This window comes from Trichoderma citrinoviride (assembly GCF_003025115.1).
Source record: "Trichoderma citrinoviride strain TUCIM 6016 unplaced genomic scaffold BBK36scaffold_5, whole genome shotgun sequence".
Lineage (NCBI taxonomy): Eukaryota > Fungi > Ascomycota > Sordariomycetes > Hypocreales > Hypocreaceae > Trichoderma > Trichoderma citrinoviride.
In genome coordinates, this window is record NW_020194713.1 from 1,297,262 (window position 1) to 1,312,166 (window position 14,905).

At 53.3% G+C, this 14,905-nt stretch overlaps 4 protein-coding genes across 4 annotated transcripts; 1 reads left to right on the forward strand and 3 right to left on the reverse strand.

Annotated features, from left to right (window-relative positions):
• Nucleotides 1-1,090: 1,090 nt before the first annotated feature.
• Nucleotides 1,091-2,152, forward strand: BBK36DRAFT_1197188 (hypothetical protein; the record flags this gene model as incomplete). Its single annotated transcript, XM_024896974.1, has 1 exon — nt 1,091-2,152. One exon carries the CDS (start codon nt 1,091-1,093, stop codon nt 2,150-2,152), a length of 1,062 nt encoding a protein of 353 aa, XP_024750913.1.
• Nucleotides 2,153-2,408: 256 nt separating this feature from the next.
• BBK36DRAFT_1116680 (hypothetical protein) lies at nt 2,409-3,977 on the reverse strand (the record flags this gene model as incomplete). The annotated part of the gene is made up of 1 exon (XM_024890262.1): nt 2,409-3,977. One exon carries the CDS (start codon nt 3,975-3,977, stop codon nt 2,409-2,411), a length of 1,569 nt encoding a protein of 522 aa, XP_024750914.1.
• A 2,502-nt stretch (nt 3,978-6,479) lies between these two features.
• BBK36DRAFT_1167984 (hypothetical protein) lies at nt 6,480-7,328 on the reverse strand (the record flags this gene model as incomplete). Its single annotated transcript, XM_024895114.1, has 1 exon — nt 6,480-7,328. One exon carries the CDS (start codon nt 7,326-7,328, stop codon nt 6,480-6,482), a length of 849 nt encoding a protein of 282 aa, XP_024750915.1.
• Nucleotides 7,329-10,468: 3,140 nt separating this feature from the next.
• BBK36DRAFT_1158429 (hypothetical protein) lies at nt 10,469-14,813 on the reverse strand (the record flags this gene model as incomplete). Its single annotated transcript, XM_024894112.1, has 4 exons — nt 10,469-10,840; nt 10,900-11,255; nt 11,339-12,425; nt 14,691-14,813. 4 exons carry the CDS (start codon nt 14,811-14,813, stop codon nt 10,469-10,471), a joined length of 1,938 nt encoding a protein of 645 aa, XP_024750916.1.
• Between the last annotated feature and the right edge of the window lie 92 nt (nt 14,814-14,905).

The following is a 14,905-nucleotide window of genomic DNA, read 5'->3' on the forward strand; positions in this document are numbered from 1 at the left end:
ACGATGTATCGGACGGTTTGTTCGGCTACGCCTAGTTCGAGGACCTAGAGTGTTGGGGGTGGCTTTGAAACTGTCTGGATGGAATTGATGGTATTGTGTATGCCATCTGATACGTGCGGATTGGGTTGATGAGGCTGTTTGTATGAAGGGGGGCTTGCCATTGGACGGTCTCGAACTGGTTGTCTGATCAACGGGATTTCTATAAGCTTCTAAATGAAAGAGTTTCATGATCGGGAGAGTTCGGATCATGGCCTATTGACAAGGCTGACGGTGGCACATGTACAATTCTACAAGTCGACTCGCTCCCCCGTCTCGTTTATGATACCAGGTTGTAGATCTGGAGGCGTCCTTAGCCCTCCTTGTCGTTTATAAACTCGGCAACGATTTGACAATGGTTTTTTTTTACCTAAAGCTTCATAAGCCAACCAGTCATGATAAGGCAAGCCATCTGCATTGCCGATGCGGTTACTGTCAACGCCACATGATCTATAGAAGCCTTGGACCAATGGAACAACAGCCTTGAATGTTGTTTCTCGGACAATGACGTTTTGACACTCAGGCTGGAAGAGGTTTGGAGTTGATATGTAGATGTTGTTTATACTAAAAGAGATGTATAGTATCATGAAAGTATTTCTTCTCGTCTTTCGAGATAATAAAGTAGAGTAAAGTATCATCCAAAAAATGAGGCTGAAAGGGGGAGAGGAACGAGGGGGGGAAGAAGAGGGGGTTGAAGCAGCTCGAAACTCTAACTGATGGCTTTCGGCTTTCCCCCTTTCCACATAGTTCTATTTGCTTCAAAATCAAAAGCCTTAAGCTTATCTTTGTGTTTAACCCTAAACCGGAGATTGAACCAAGAGCATCGTCGAAGCCTCAAAAGTCTAATTCTCCCATATAAAAGGAGGGCCCCCCCTCTCCCCCCTTTTCTTCTTTGCCTGTTTTTCTCCTTTCTCTCCCTCTAACATATTTGCTTCTTCAACACTACATGCTGCCACGGACTCCAGAGTAAGAACTTCTTCACCAGCTCTCCCAAGCAATCAAAGCTTGAAGAAGAAGAAAAGAAGGCAAAAGAAAAAAGAACAAAATCATCACAATGAAGAACCCGTCAGCCGGGCACGCAGCCCTCGTCATGGGCCTCGCCGCCAGCTTCGCCGCGGCCACCCCCTTTTCTCTTCCTCTTCCTCTTCCTGCCGACAACTCCTCTTGCACCACCACGAGCTGGGTTGACCTGGCTCCGCCCGCCGCCTCAGTCACCGCGCGTGCCGCCACGGCCGTGACGGTGACCAAGTACTCGACCGTCGTGTACCAGCACACGGCCGTCAACTGCGGCGGATGCGGCCACCTCGAAGTCGCCACCCGCGTGGTCCAGGACGCTCTGCCCGTCGAGACCGTCACCTTTGCGGGCGCGGCGACCATCACCCGCGGGTACTGCGCCGGCCATGGCTTCTTCCCGCTGGAGACGGGCGGCGCTCGCGTGAGGCGCCATTTCGAAATGGTGGACCCGCTCGAGTACGATGCCAACGACGGCGACTCGGGCGTGCTCATCCAGGGGGACGATGACGACGAGGACTGCGTTGCCAGCGTGCTGGAGGCGCCCAGCTTCTTTGACATGGACTCCACCAGCGTTGCCTACAAGACCACCATTACCCTCACCAGGACAATCGACTGCGGCAGCTGCACCAAGGCTTCTCCCGTTCCCGTTCCCGTCAACCCGCCGCATCCGGGCCCTTACAACGCAACCATGACGGTCGACATGCCCTTCAAGACGACCAAGCTCATCTGCGGCAAGACGCTGCCCACGGACGGCGTCGAGGGCAAGAAGAAGAAGCAGAAGCCCAAGAAGCCCAGCAAGACCAAGCCCACGCCCATCGTGACCGAGGCCTGGCCGCCGCCGCTCGAGGTCCACACCGTCTACGGCAAGGGCCGGACCACTGCCGAGTGCTTCTACAACTATGCCCTCTACCCGGATCGCCTCGACCACACCCGTAAGATCTGGACGTCGACCTTCACGTCTGTGGCGCACAAGAAGTGCGATCACTGCGGGCTGATTTGGTTCACGGCTCCGTATGATCCGCCCGTCCCCGAGTCGGTCTTTACGACCACTGTGTTTAAGAAGGGGCGCAAGACGGCGACGGCGATGGCTTGCTCTGATTAGGTGTATTGCGAGAGAGAGGAGAGAAGAGGCTGGGGGGATACAGCCTTGCCTTGTGACTTATAGCAATGCGTTGGTAATTGATGACCGACATTTTTGGTTTCGTGTACCTTTTGTTGAGATAAAAAGTTGTTTTCGCCGTCTTTTTATACCCTTAGAGTGCGTCCCGTTGTCGAACGAGGAGCAGCAGCAGCAGTACTAGGTCATAGTGTTTAATGTTTGATTATAATTGAAGATTCGTGTAGAGCGTTTGCCATGTTCATCTGTGTCTCATTGTCGTGCCCCCATTCAGGCTGTTCTCCGAATTGAATGTCGACGGCGGCGTGGCGCTCTTGGCCAGCAGGTTCCTCGTCACGTCGATGCGCCAGATAGCCGGGCCGCGTTCCTGGTCATGGCGTCTGTTAGACTCGACCCATGTGCGGATCTGGCCGCGGACTTCCTTGTTCGACGTGACGGTGATGTTGCCCGTGGCCCAGCCGTACATGTAGATGCTCAGCTTGGAGCTCTTGAAAGCGCCGCACTTGGCCACGTCGAGAGCCACCTGGGGTAGCCGTCCGTCCGCTACCGCCTGCGTCACCGTATCCATCGTCCACGTCTCTCCGAGGATCTTGATGGGGACTTGCAGATCATCAGGGAGTTTGTGAATCGAAAGCTCTGCAAAGCGTCTGCGGATCTCCTCGGTTGACATGTCGCGCGTGTCTACATCGCCAAAGGGCACCAGGAGCCTCCCGCGCTCCCTTTCCGTCGCGGTGCCGACGGTGGCGAGGACTTGGTGGAAGTGTTCTGCTGCTTCCTGCGTGCAGACGAGGGTGCGGCCCTGCAGGACGGGATACAGCGCGCGGACCATGACGCCGCCGTCGTGTTTCCCCTCTTCCTCGATTTGCAGCCGCGTCGTCTGGGCTTGCCACGGCTGGGGCTGCAGCTGGAGGTGGGTGATGTCCGAGATGAGGTCGACGAGGATGGTGTGGTCCATGTTCAGGGTGTCTGTCAGGCCGTCGAAATCGTTTCCGATGAGGTTTTGTATGGCTTCTTGGAGGGGAGGAGGCGGCGTTTTCATAAACTCGCTGCTGCTGTCTTCGACGATGATCTCGACTAGGGGGTCGACATGACATATCTGATCCAAGAAGACATCGACATCTTCGTTTTCTCCTCTGCTGAGATTCGGAAAGACGATGCGTAGACGGGGAATCCGATACTCGTGCCGGTTCATCTTGGCCGCAGCAACGAGCCGCTTCACCTGCTTAGCAAGAGGCGTGTCCTCCCACTCTTCCCGGTCGACGACGTCTCCAAGGCTGTAGTCGCCCCACGCCCAGCCGCAGTCGGTCATTTGCCGCGCCAGCCTGTCCGCCTGAAGCCACCGAATGTCGAGCCACTCGCTCCCTCCCCCGACCACGTCGACTTCCACCTTGGCCTGCTCCTTGAGGGTCCTGTTCACCCGCTGCTTCTCCCTCCCGTCGCCGGCAACCTGCGAGACTTGCCTCTTGCGCTCCTCCTTGGCCGACCCCTGAAACGCCTGGTCGACGACGACAAGGGAGCGGCAGCGCTTGAGCATGTCCCAGTGGACGGCGGCATGCTGTACGATTGTGGCACTGGCCACGAGCTTTCTGTTCAACAGATGCAGCCCGTCTTCGTCGTCTTGCTCTCCGTCCACGAGCTCGGACTCGACCAGTTTCAGGAGCTCGTGCTCCTTGCGGACTTTGCGGATGAATGCGGGCAGGCCTGTCAGGCGGGGGCTTTTGACTTTTTTTTCGATGGCCTTGAGCAAGGCTTCCATCTCGGATATGCATGCCTCACACGTAAGGATGTTCCTACGAGTGTCTCTCAACATCAACTGCTTGGTGGCAGCAAGGTCGTCATCTTGACTGTCAGGCTGGAGGTGAGGCCCTGTATCCTCCGGGGGTTCCAACCCCATGATGATGGATTTCAGTAGTACCAAGGACAATGTCTATCCCCGCACATGCTGTTTATGCTGTTTCAAGGCCAATGTCACGGCAATATCATGATATTTGCATAGCCCATGGAATCAGCCTTGCAGGAAGGGGCTCAACGAGTTGCAAGTTGTGGGTGCCTAGGTAGTTCATACTGTGCTACGGAATATTCTTCTGCCGGCGCCGAGCTACTTGATTACATGTACATACCTTATCTTACAGGTCAATTGAAACCCCAGAACGCTTCAGACTGCTTCATCCGTTGCGATATGACAGCCAAAGAACTCATGACACGAACAGGAGGATTGAGGATCAGTTTCTGTGAGAAACTCAAACTGGCTCATCACCCGCTTAGCCGAGAATACAAAACGGAAAGACATGCTCCCTGCTCCATTCTCTCGACAAGTCTACAGTAAGTACTATCTAAGTAGTATGGAATCCAGGCCCACCGACTAACAAGAGACGGCATCACGGCCTTGATTCGTCCACCGTAACAAGTGACGTGGTCCAGCATTTCACGCGCCTCCTGCGCAATTGCATCTGCATTGCGCAGACCGTTTCAAGTAAACACCTTGTACACAATACATCGTTTTTACATTCAGCCATCACCATCAGATCATCAGCTGCTTACCTACCTACTCAAACACACTTGGCCTCCTGCAGCTGTGCCCATCCATCCTCCGAGCTGCAAGTTATAGTAAGTTGTACTCCCTCCACATCCACCACCGACATGGACTCCTCACCCATCCCATCAAAAACTAGCCTCGCATTCTCTGGATGCATCTTTGCCACTCCCTCGACAATCATTCCCGCGAACAATAATGCCTCGTCTCCATACACCCCCCCACCATCTCAGCTCTTCCAAGGCACGACGAAAGAAGAGAAGAAGAGGGAAAAAAGGCCTCTTCGTCCCTTGCATATGCCGGCGTAACCCAAACCATTGCAACCCAACTCCCTCCTCCTCCTCCTCATCCTCCAACAGGAACAACACCAGCACCACCACCACCACCGTCAGGAATCCGCCCATCGCACTGCTTTATCCGCTCTAGTTCTGCCCAAGTAAGCATGACCATGACAACTCGACAATTCGCCAGAGCCAACCGGATCTCCTTCTCCACGTGGCTCGCCCGTTGAAAATTCAGGTTCTGTTTGTTGCCAGCTCATCAATGACTCGAGCCGGCATCCGATCACTCCGCTGCAGCTCGCCTCGCCTCGCCTCACCTTGTTCCTTTCCATGCATGTATCCCATGTATCGTGTGTTCACTTACGACATGTTGCATGCATTGCAGTACATAAGGTAGTTGTGCTGCAGTGAAACCTGTAACCACTCGGATCCTCTTCCATCGCACACACCCACACCATCCATGACCAGCTCATGGACTCGTATGCACAGTTGAGAAAAGAAGAGGGGGGAAATGGTTGATCTGTTCCTGGCTAAACGTCCGGTGCAATCGGAAGCCTTGGATGAAAAGAAAGAGAGGAAAAAAACTTGTAACCTGCATTAGCTCAAAGGCAAGCCCGGAATGCTGCAACCGAAGACGTCAGATCGGCGAAAGAATCGCCGAACCAAAAAAAGCTGTGATGAGTGCTGGCATTAGGTCAGAACAAAAGCAGACAAAAACACCAAAAGTGCCAAACCAAAAACGTACCCTAAAAGAAATCCCTTGACTATGAAAATCCGGGACCCCTTTCAACGTCGAATAGAAAAGGAGAGAGAAGAAAACCCCTTCTGGAGCCCTATTTAGAATACCAGAATAGGCAATCGTAGCCGTGAAGCAATAGGCAGACCGTTGGGACCAAGTCGTGTGTAAACAGAGGCGGACGGAAAGTAAGACGCCGTGGCGTTTGTTCTAGCCTCCTGTCACCAAGTCAGTCACAGGCACGGGAGACTCCGACAGGACAAATGGCTGTTTGACTGTAGCAGTGATTGGATGGCCATCAGCTTGGTGCAACGCCATACAACAGCTTGCGCCATTGTTTCAAACAAACTCAATTTAAGCTCAGTCAATCACAAGACAAAGCAGTCACATGAGCAGAATAAGATAAGAAGTAAACAAACGTCATATTCTATCAAGAGCATTAAACATCATATTCTATCAAGAACAATAAACATTTCCGATTATATATATAACAAGAACCGTAATATATATATAATAGTAAAAGATAAAAAACGGATTCAACTAACTTGCGTGCAGGTCCTTGTCCATACGTCTCTGTCATCGTTGGACAACCCGGGGGAATCCGTAAAAGCCACATACCAAACACCGTAGATTGTCAATTCTCCACGTTAAGAATTCCTCAGAAGCCGAAAGCATGCATCAAATCCCAGACCCATCCCAACTGCCTTTTTCCCTCTATAGCCCCCCGTCTCCGTTGTCGTCTTCCGGTGAAAACTCACAGCTCTAACCCTGGTAGTCAATGGTGACGACGAGGGAGGTCTTGCCGGGGGCAATGTTGAGGCCCAGGCCGTCCAGGGCCTCGGTGCCGGCGGTGAAGGCATTGTCGCCCTTGCCGCCGGGGTAGATGATGGAGCAGGTGCCGGCAGTAGAGCCGGTTCCGCAGACCTTGAGACCGGGGATGGTCATGCCGGCGGCGGCGGCGACCAGGGAAGAGGCGTCAGCGCCGGACCATCCGCCGTTGGACATGTTGCCAAAGTCGCCCTCAAACCAGGTGCCGGCGAACTGGCCGATGGTGGTCAGCGGAGGACCGTTGGGACCGCAGGCGCAGCCGATCTGAGAGTTGGTGTCGACGGCGATGGGCTGCGAGCCACCGGCGGGGACGTCAAAAGTGATGGCCTGGTTACCCTTGAAGAAACCGTTGATTCCGCCGTCGGGTCCGATTTTGTTCCAGCAGAAGCATGTCGTGTCGGCGCCGGCGTTCTTGAAGAGCACGGTGTACTGGTACTCATCGATCAGGCTTTCGTCGATGGTCATGATGTTGCATCCGTAGGTGCCGGCGCCGACGTTGCCCTTGTAGGCAATCTCAGCCTGCGTGGCACGCTTGCTGTTGCCGCTGCAGAAGGGCTTGACGGTCGCGGAGCCGGTGCTGCTGGAGGCAGGGGCAGCGGCGGTGGTGGTGGCGACGGGGCCCGCGCTGGTGGTGGTGGGAGCATCAGCGGGCTTGTTGGCCATGACGAAGTCGCCGCGGGCCTCAACGGCGGAGTTGTGGGCGCGCTTGTGGGCGTGGCCGCTGGGGTGGGCAGAGACGCCGAGGGCGGCGGCGAGCAGGACGGAGGTGGTAGAGAACTTCATCTTGGCGGTAGTGGTTCGAAGGTTAACGATGCTGGTCTATGTTGTATATCCAAAGGAGTGGGCGATCGTCTTCGATGTGTTATTTCGCACGAGGCCGAATGAGCGTTGGCGACTGAAGGGAGTGAGTGCCTTGGTTTATAGGATCGCGAAAAGGAACGTGTTGGCAACGTCTGAAAGGAACGCTGGCGATTGGTCTTGTCTTAAGGAATGACTTTGAAGGCCTGATCGAGGACGGTGAGGAGGAGGAGAGAAACAGGAAGGGGAAACGGGAGGGAGGACGGTGTTATTAAGGCACGACGGGCCAGGGGGGGGACAAAGCAATGGAAGCACTGGAACTCGGCGAGCAGGGGGGCAGGGGGGGGCAACACAGTGGACCTCACCGTCCTCTGCAAGCGAGCCGTGCTTCCTCAGGGTGCTCCAGAGCCATGCCCTTAGCGGGTGGCAACCGCCTGGCTCGTAAAAAGCGTTCAGGTTCCCCCCTAAAGGCCTCAACCGGCGCCCCATGAAACAGGCCATGGTCCCCTAAAGCCCGGCTAGGAGACCCCTGTCGGGGATGGCAGAAATCGGCGGCTCAGGAACCACCAGGAACCACCAGGTACCCGCGGCCTGTCATTGGCTGGGGCGCGAATTGGCGTGCATCTCCGCCGCGTCAGCCCACATGCTGCAGCAACGCCAAGTTGGACAAACTGGAGCTCTGCAGAAGTGTGGGCGTACGGAGAGCGGAGAATTGAAGGCATCTCTCTGAATCGTCTCCTTCGAACTACGGGTAAAAAATATGATTTTTTTTTTTTTTTTTTTTTTTTTTTTTTTTAGAGTTCGACGAGGCAAACAAGAAGATCCAATGAAGCTGTTGACGCACGAAAATCCTGCAGTCGCCTCCTCTGTGGGCGATCCACGCGTGATCCACGCATGGGTTCGTGTTTGCTTACATACATACACCATGTGCTGTGTGTGGGAAACGCTCGCGCCAATCTCAGATGAAATGACACTGGATGGGCCATTCATCATGCTCAATCATGGCTATCACCACCGGGTACGAAGCACGTTTGCACAAAGATGGAAACCTGCTTCTGCAGACCAAGGCCAATGGCAGCGTCAGTCACTCCAGCTGCTACGTGACGCTGCTACTCTACCTCGTACTCGTTACTCCAGTCATTACGTGCTCTTAACTCACCTCCTTGTTTCCTCCCAACCCCCAAGCCCTGGGCCTCAGATGCTCGGCGCTTGTCCTGCGAACGGTCAGTCGAGCTCCCAACATGAGACACCGTCTTTTTCTCTTCTCTTTCTTCCGACTCTTTTCTTTTTCTCCCACCGCTCAGCCCATCTCGCCGTATTAGGCGACACGCCCAACGGTCGGTCGCCCAGGCGCCTTCTGGAATGATGGATCGAGTTCCCCTCTCCTCCTCCTCCTCCTCTTCTTCATCTTCTTCTTCTGCTTCTCCCTTGCCTTTGCCCTCCCCCGGTTGCAAGGGGAAATGAGACACCCCTGTGCTTGTAATTTCGCTCAACTGCGGAATCGAGCCCTTTCTGCATCGGGCTACCCGGGGCCCGGAGAAAAAAAGCCAAGCCCAACGGCTAAAACAAACGACATTGGACAGCTGAAATGTCCCCAGCAGCCCGTACGAGTATGTAGGCGGTAAAGGCTGGCAGATTCCAATCATTTCATGTCGTTTGCCTCTTTTTTTTTCGTACGGACTCTCTTCGCGGCAGGCCTTCTTAGTCACATGCTTTTCTTTCACCGAGAAAAGCCTGTTTTTTTTCTCGCCTATATACCACAGCAAATCTCGCTCACCACTCGGCTGTCGTATTTTGCGCCTATTTTGCGGTGTTTGTACGGGGGTATCGAGAACATGGAGCACGGGGACACAGAAGTCAGATCGTAGAACTGTTTGACTCGTAATAAGCTGTAAGTCAGTGCCATCGTGTCAAATCGATAACGTCTGCTTGACTCTGATTGTCACTGCATCACATGCCGCCAAAACCCCAAGCATTCCATTCCAATCATCTTCCCATCCCGTGACACACGCGCCATTCTCACGCATGCATTGTCTACCGCTATAATTAAAACATGGCTTCTCCACGCTTTCTTGATCATTGGTACAATACGACATCTGTATAATCGGAACATGTCGATCGCATAACCAAAACCACCACCCACCGCCTGTAATATCCCCTCCACTCCCGCTACTATTCTTATCCCCTCCCCTGGCCTGGGATACTCCTATATCCTCCTCCTCGTCCTCCTATTACCACTAGTATCTGTATCCAAGTCAAAAGCATTCTCCCTAAAGAAAAAAACACAGCCCCCTTGGGAGAAAAGGAAATCCCAAATCCAAATCCCAAATCCACAAAAATTCAAGCCCACATACCGCCTCTCCGGCACCAGCCCCCCCTTACTCCCCAGCCTCAGCCTCCGATCCGCGTCAGCTCTCCCTTCCGACCCCCGGTTCTTTCGGCACTGCTCCTAACGGACCCAACATTCGACGACGAATATTTTGCGGCTTGTGCTTTCTTTTTTTTTTCTTGTCTTCTAGAAAACCCCCTTTACTATATGGTCACCGTTTCCAGAACGACCATCGTAGGGGGGGTTCCGCGTCTAAAAATGGATATGTGCTCGTGACCGTAGGTACTAGTAATCCGAAATGAGTCTTCCGAGTTCCGAGGAGAAACTGCCTTTGCACGCAATCACGCGTACAAATGTACATGCAGCTATTGTGCACTGTTTCAGACATTTTCATGTTCAATGCCACGTATATACGAGATCTGAACACCTATGACGATTATGCAGAATGTAAACTGCCATTGGTTTTGGTAACACGAGCAACTATCTACTGCCCTACCAAACCGTAACCATCATTAAGCCAGATGCTGGCAACCATGCAGAGGACGTGTCCAAGAGAGGCTGTATACAATGTCCAACCATGTAACAACGCAAAGGCATTCAAGTTCGCTGCGTAAAACTGACAAAGCTTATCAAGTTACAATGAGAGCATGTAGGGTATGTGCTATTCCAAAGACAAGACAAACCCCGCCAAAACCCCTCCCTGCATCCTGTACAGATCCTACAAAGTTCTTGACCACAATCGAATCAACCATTCTTCACGCCCTTACGCATAAACCAAGGACAAGAGGCCGCAGCCTCATCCTAGGTCAGGCCTTGTTGTTGGGTAAGGAGAGGGAGTGATGGACTGGACACCCTCAGCCCTCGGAGGCCCCCGTCTATGCTCTCTAGGCATATCCAACAACTGCTGCATGACTGCCAACGGCATCGCCTCCTCCTTCTCGCATGCCCAGTCCAAAACCAGCTGCACCACATTTCGAACCTCTCGATAGTTCAGGTCGCTGTCCGCCAGCCGACGCAAGCCAACATCGTTCAATGGAACCATTTGTACTTGGTCACGAGCCAGCGTTCGCGCAAGGCACTTTCGAATCAGGTTCGCTCTGCTGTGCCTGGTTGGAAACGTATACCTGAACGACAGGTTGAATCGCAGTCTGGGCGTCCCTTCCTGCGTCTTGAATGAAACGACAGTTAGCTGCATGTGTCAGATTGTCGCAAGGGAAATGCAATCACCTTGATTTGTGGCAAGCCTCCCTCGCCCCAATTGACGTGACCACCCTTGCAGGTGAAAAAGATCACCCCCTGCCCACGATAACTTGTGAGATGCTGTAGAATGACAGACGGCCAATGATGTTGCTGCGCTATTAGGCTCATCTGGCCCCAGAGGAAGACGACGTCGTCAACAAGCAAAACGGCACCCCAGCGGTGGCAGACCTCCAGCATACTCTGATTGATCAGTGCTGCGCTGAGAATCTCTGTTCTCACCTGGAAAGTGGCAACCGAAATCTTCATCAGGGGAACCTGCAGATGGTCGCAAAGCGCTTCCACCGTCAGTGTCTTCCCCGTGTCCGAAGGGCCATGGAGTAGAACTAGTTGATTACAGCGTTAATGCCATTGCACCCTAAAAAACAATCCCACAAGCCCTGCGCAGATCGTGAGCTGGTGCACTTACTGTTGAGAGCTCCTCTGCCGCCTGGCCCTGTGTCGTAGAGGTCAAGAGCCGGAATGGAGACGTGGGGAATCACAGACGTGCGCAACAGCTCCTTCGCATGATCCTCAAGCATCAAATAGTCCCAGGCTTGGCCATCCCACTTGACATCTTCAATATCATCCACGGGAAACTCGAGCCAACTCCAATGGGCAAGGGAATACCCAGCGATGGTAGGATGGAATATCATCGATAGCGTGTCCTTCGCCCCCTTCAGCCTTTCCCGCTTCTTCTTTTGGCACTCATCACATATACCTTCGGTGCCTTCGCCATCTTCATGTTCCATTTCCGCGCTTTGTGTAAAATTCCCGCTGTCTGTGTGTGGTCCACCGTCGTCAGCGGCCTCGTCTAAAAGCAGACCCAAAAGATACCGAGGCGATATTCCATTGAGAAGGAAGCCAGTGGCGCTTGTCTCTTCCTGCACAGGCACCCCCTTGGCCAGCTCGCGGGCCCCCTGAAGCAGACATACATTCTTCAATGTCCTGCCATCGATCATAATCCTGTCCTGCAGCAGATCGAGCTTGCCGCCCAAAAACTTCCTGTAGGCTACGCCAGTGAACGACTTGTGGTGGGCTATTTTCCCTTGCAGCGAGAGATATTTCTTGCCTCGCTCGATGAGTTGGACACGAAGCCGCGCTTCGTGTTCGTGATACTTGAAAGGATAGCACATCAGACTGACAATCTTGACCAAGCCAGTGAAGCGCTCTATCTTTGTCTCGAAGCTTCCGAATGCGAACGTATTGCCGTCAAAGTAGACAGTTCTGCTCCGAACAAGGTAGAACGGGGGTTCGCGCTGTCCACGCTCTACCTCTGGGCTTTCGTATCCTGCCCACGTCACTACTGACGCCATCGGTATCTCCAGGCTGTTGCTAATCCGGGAGTAGATGATTGTAGATGGGCTAAAGATTGCCCAAAGATGATCGTAGTCAATCAACCCACTGCCCAGCTGAAGCTGAAGCTCCTCATTGAATTTGTCATATTCAGCCTCCAAGAAGTCAATCAGAACCTTCAGACTCTTCCTGTGCGCAACGCGTGCCTCCCCTCCGTGACCCTAAAAGCAGGGGGTTCCACCGCTTGTTTGGCTTTTTGTCAACCAATTGTGATGGCTTCTCATCGCTTCCAAAGAGCTATCGAGTGGTGATAAAGTCAGCACGAACCAACCATGTGTATGGGAGTATGAACATGCAAGATTTGGTACACTCACTGAAATAAATGAGAGAGGGGGACAGGAGTCGTCTCAGCCAAGACCGCGATATGAGGATCGTTCACGAAAAGCAGTTGCAGACATCGTCTCAATGGTTCGCTCCAGATCAAGACACCCGCAACATGACAATGTATCTCGGGATCGCCGTCGTAGACAACGGCAAAGGTAGTGTCATCGTCTTTCCGGTCATCTTCACCGCCATCAGCTGACACCTCATGCTCAACAAAGGTTCTCCGTCCCGATGAATCGATCAGAGCCCGGAGGCGTCGAAACTTCAATGGCTCTGATGGGTCGCGAGGCGGAGCGGTATGTCCATCGAGGAACTTAGATAGGGTCAATGGAGAGGGCGACGCCAGGTCCGAGAACGAGGCAGCCGATCCAAGCACTGAGTCGGAGACGACAGGACTGACATCTCCAGCACTGCTAACTATGATTGCTGCGCGTTTATCAGCTCTATCTCTAACGTCTTCATCGTCCAAGGGAGTCTTGCGCTTCGACGGAGACCAAGAGAAAGTCATGGAATCTGTCTGGGCAGAATGAAGGCTATTGTAAGGCGTAAAAGTCCTCTCTTCTCGATCCCGAGCGTCCTCATCCCGAGGGCGCGGTTGGTGTTGTGCATTTCGGGAGGTGTGCTTGCTGGATGACATGGTTGGACTGGGAAGGCAATGGTAGACGTAGCATGTAAAGAACTAGACCTTTGTATCTCATTAATGAAGGAAAGGAAATACGGTGATGAAAGATAAGGTGTGTTTGATCAACGAATACAGACAGTATTGACGGGGTTGATAAAGGCCCTAGTTCCCAAGATGGAGGCCTGGAAACCGGAACACTGATTTCAAGATGATGTAAAGTTGGAACTGAATATGACGAGAGAGAAATGCTCTGTTCATGTAGTTTAGTACCTAAGAAGAGTCGTTTGAGTGGCAAGAGACGTGGCTCTTGGTGGTGCCTTACCTCTTGACCTTTCTCGAAGCCCTGACTTGCCGAATCTGTATGATCACACTTGCTCCATGTAGGGATTGCATGTTTTCTATAAGGTACCGAACCTACTCGGTAGTAGGTACCTAGTAGTAAGCCATGGCTTACCTTGCCCCAAGGTACTAGGTAGACAGCATCACCTGCATCTCCTCCCGATAAGATGCTGAATTAGCAGTAGATAACAACAGCAGCCGTCGTCTCCCAGGTGATGCCGTATTCGGTCTGTTGTAGAAAAGCACGGGTTTGGAAGCGACATGCACGAAGAAACAATGCAGGCATGACGCCAGCTCCAGTACTATCACAATCGGCGCTTCTCGTCCGTCACTTCTGCAGCACGATATCAGATGGAGACTTCCCATGCCAGACCCGCCGTTATCACACATGTACGACGATTGAATGCGGCTTCGGGATGCAAGCAATTATGCATCCAATGAATCCGTCCGTTGTCCCTCCTTGCTTCGTCCAGTCGCCGACGGCCATGTGCTTGCCCTGGTCTGTCTCATAGGTAGGCTGCGGCGCCCATGTTGCACGTACTGGCTCCATCAGAATCTGCAACGCATGTCAACTGGCGACTCGTATGCATGTCTCGACTCTTATCCACGCGCTTGAGAGCTTGCATCCAAGCTTGAGCGTATCAAAGAGAGAGAAGCAGCCGTTTGATACTAAGCCCCGGATCCGACACCGAAGATTGGGATAATACCCGACAGACAGCAGCGGGAGCACGACATCTCTGCTTTGCGGCCCAAGGCGGCGACCAATGCGAGACGACGATACGGCTGTTTAATCAACGGGCAGCAGTCGAGATGAGTGAAGTTGAGCCTCTGGATTCGGCCATAAAACACTCTCATCAACGCCTAACCGCCTGTTGGACCAATTAATTGCCCGAGCTCGCCATTTGAATCACAATAGAAGTGATGACCTCACTCATTTGGATGTCTCAACGGGTACATGGAGGCTACCTGCCGTCTCCCGCCTGGGCCGCTGCATCGCTGCCGTCCTCAGCTGGTCGCGCCGCCTCGCTAACGGCACTGAAGAAGCGCTAAAGCCTGGAACAAAAGTCGCTGCTAGGCTGCTACGGGAATGGCACCTGGCGGTCATGTTGCGTCATGCGGGGTGCTAGTGCTGCCGCCGTACCTCCCTAACGCCGATAAGGCCCTTTGTGGCCGCCAGAGCTGTCTTATCGCTAATGCACGACCTGGCCACGACAAGAAGCTTAAGCAGAGCTAGGCGCTGTCCCTTGGCGAATAAGGCCGCCATGGCTCGTGTTGGTCCCGGCGTCATACAGGGAGGTGGTGCTCCGTAGGGCACTGATCGATCGCTGCTGAGCGACAACCTCGTCCTTTTGTTTC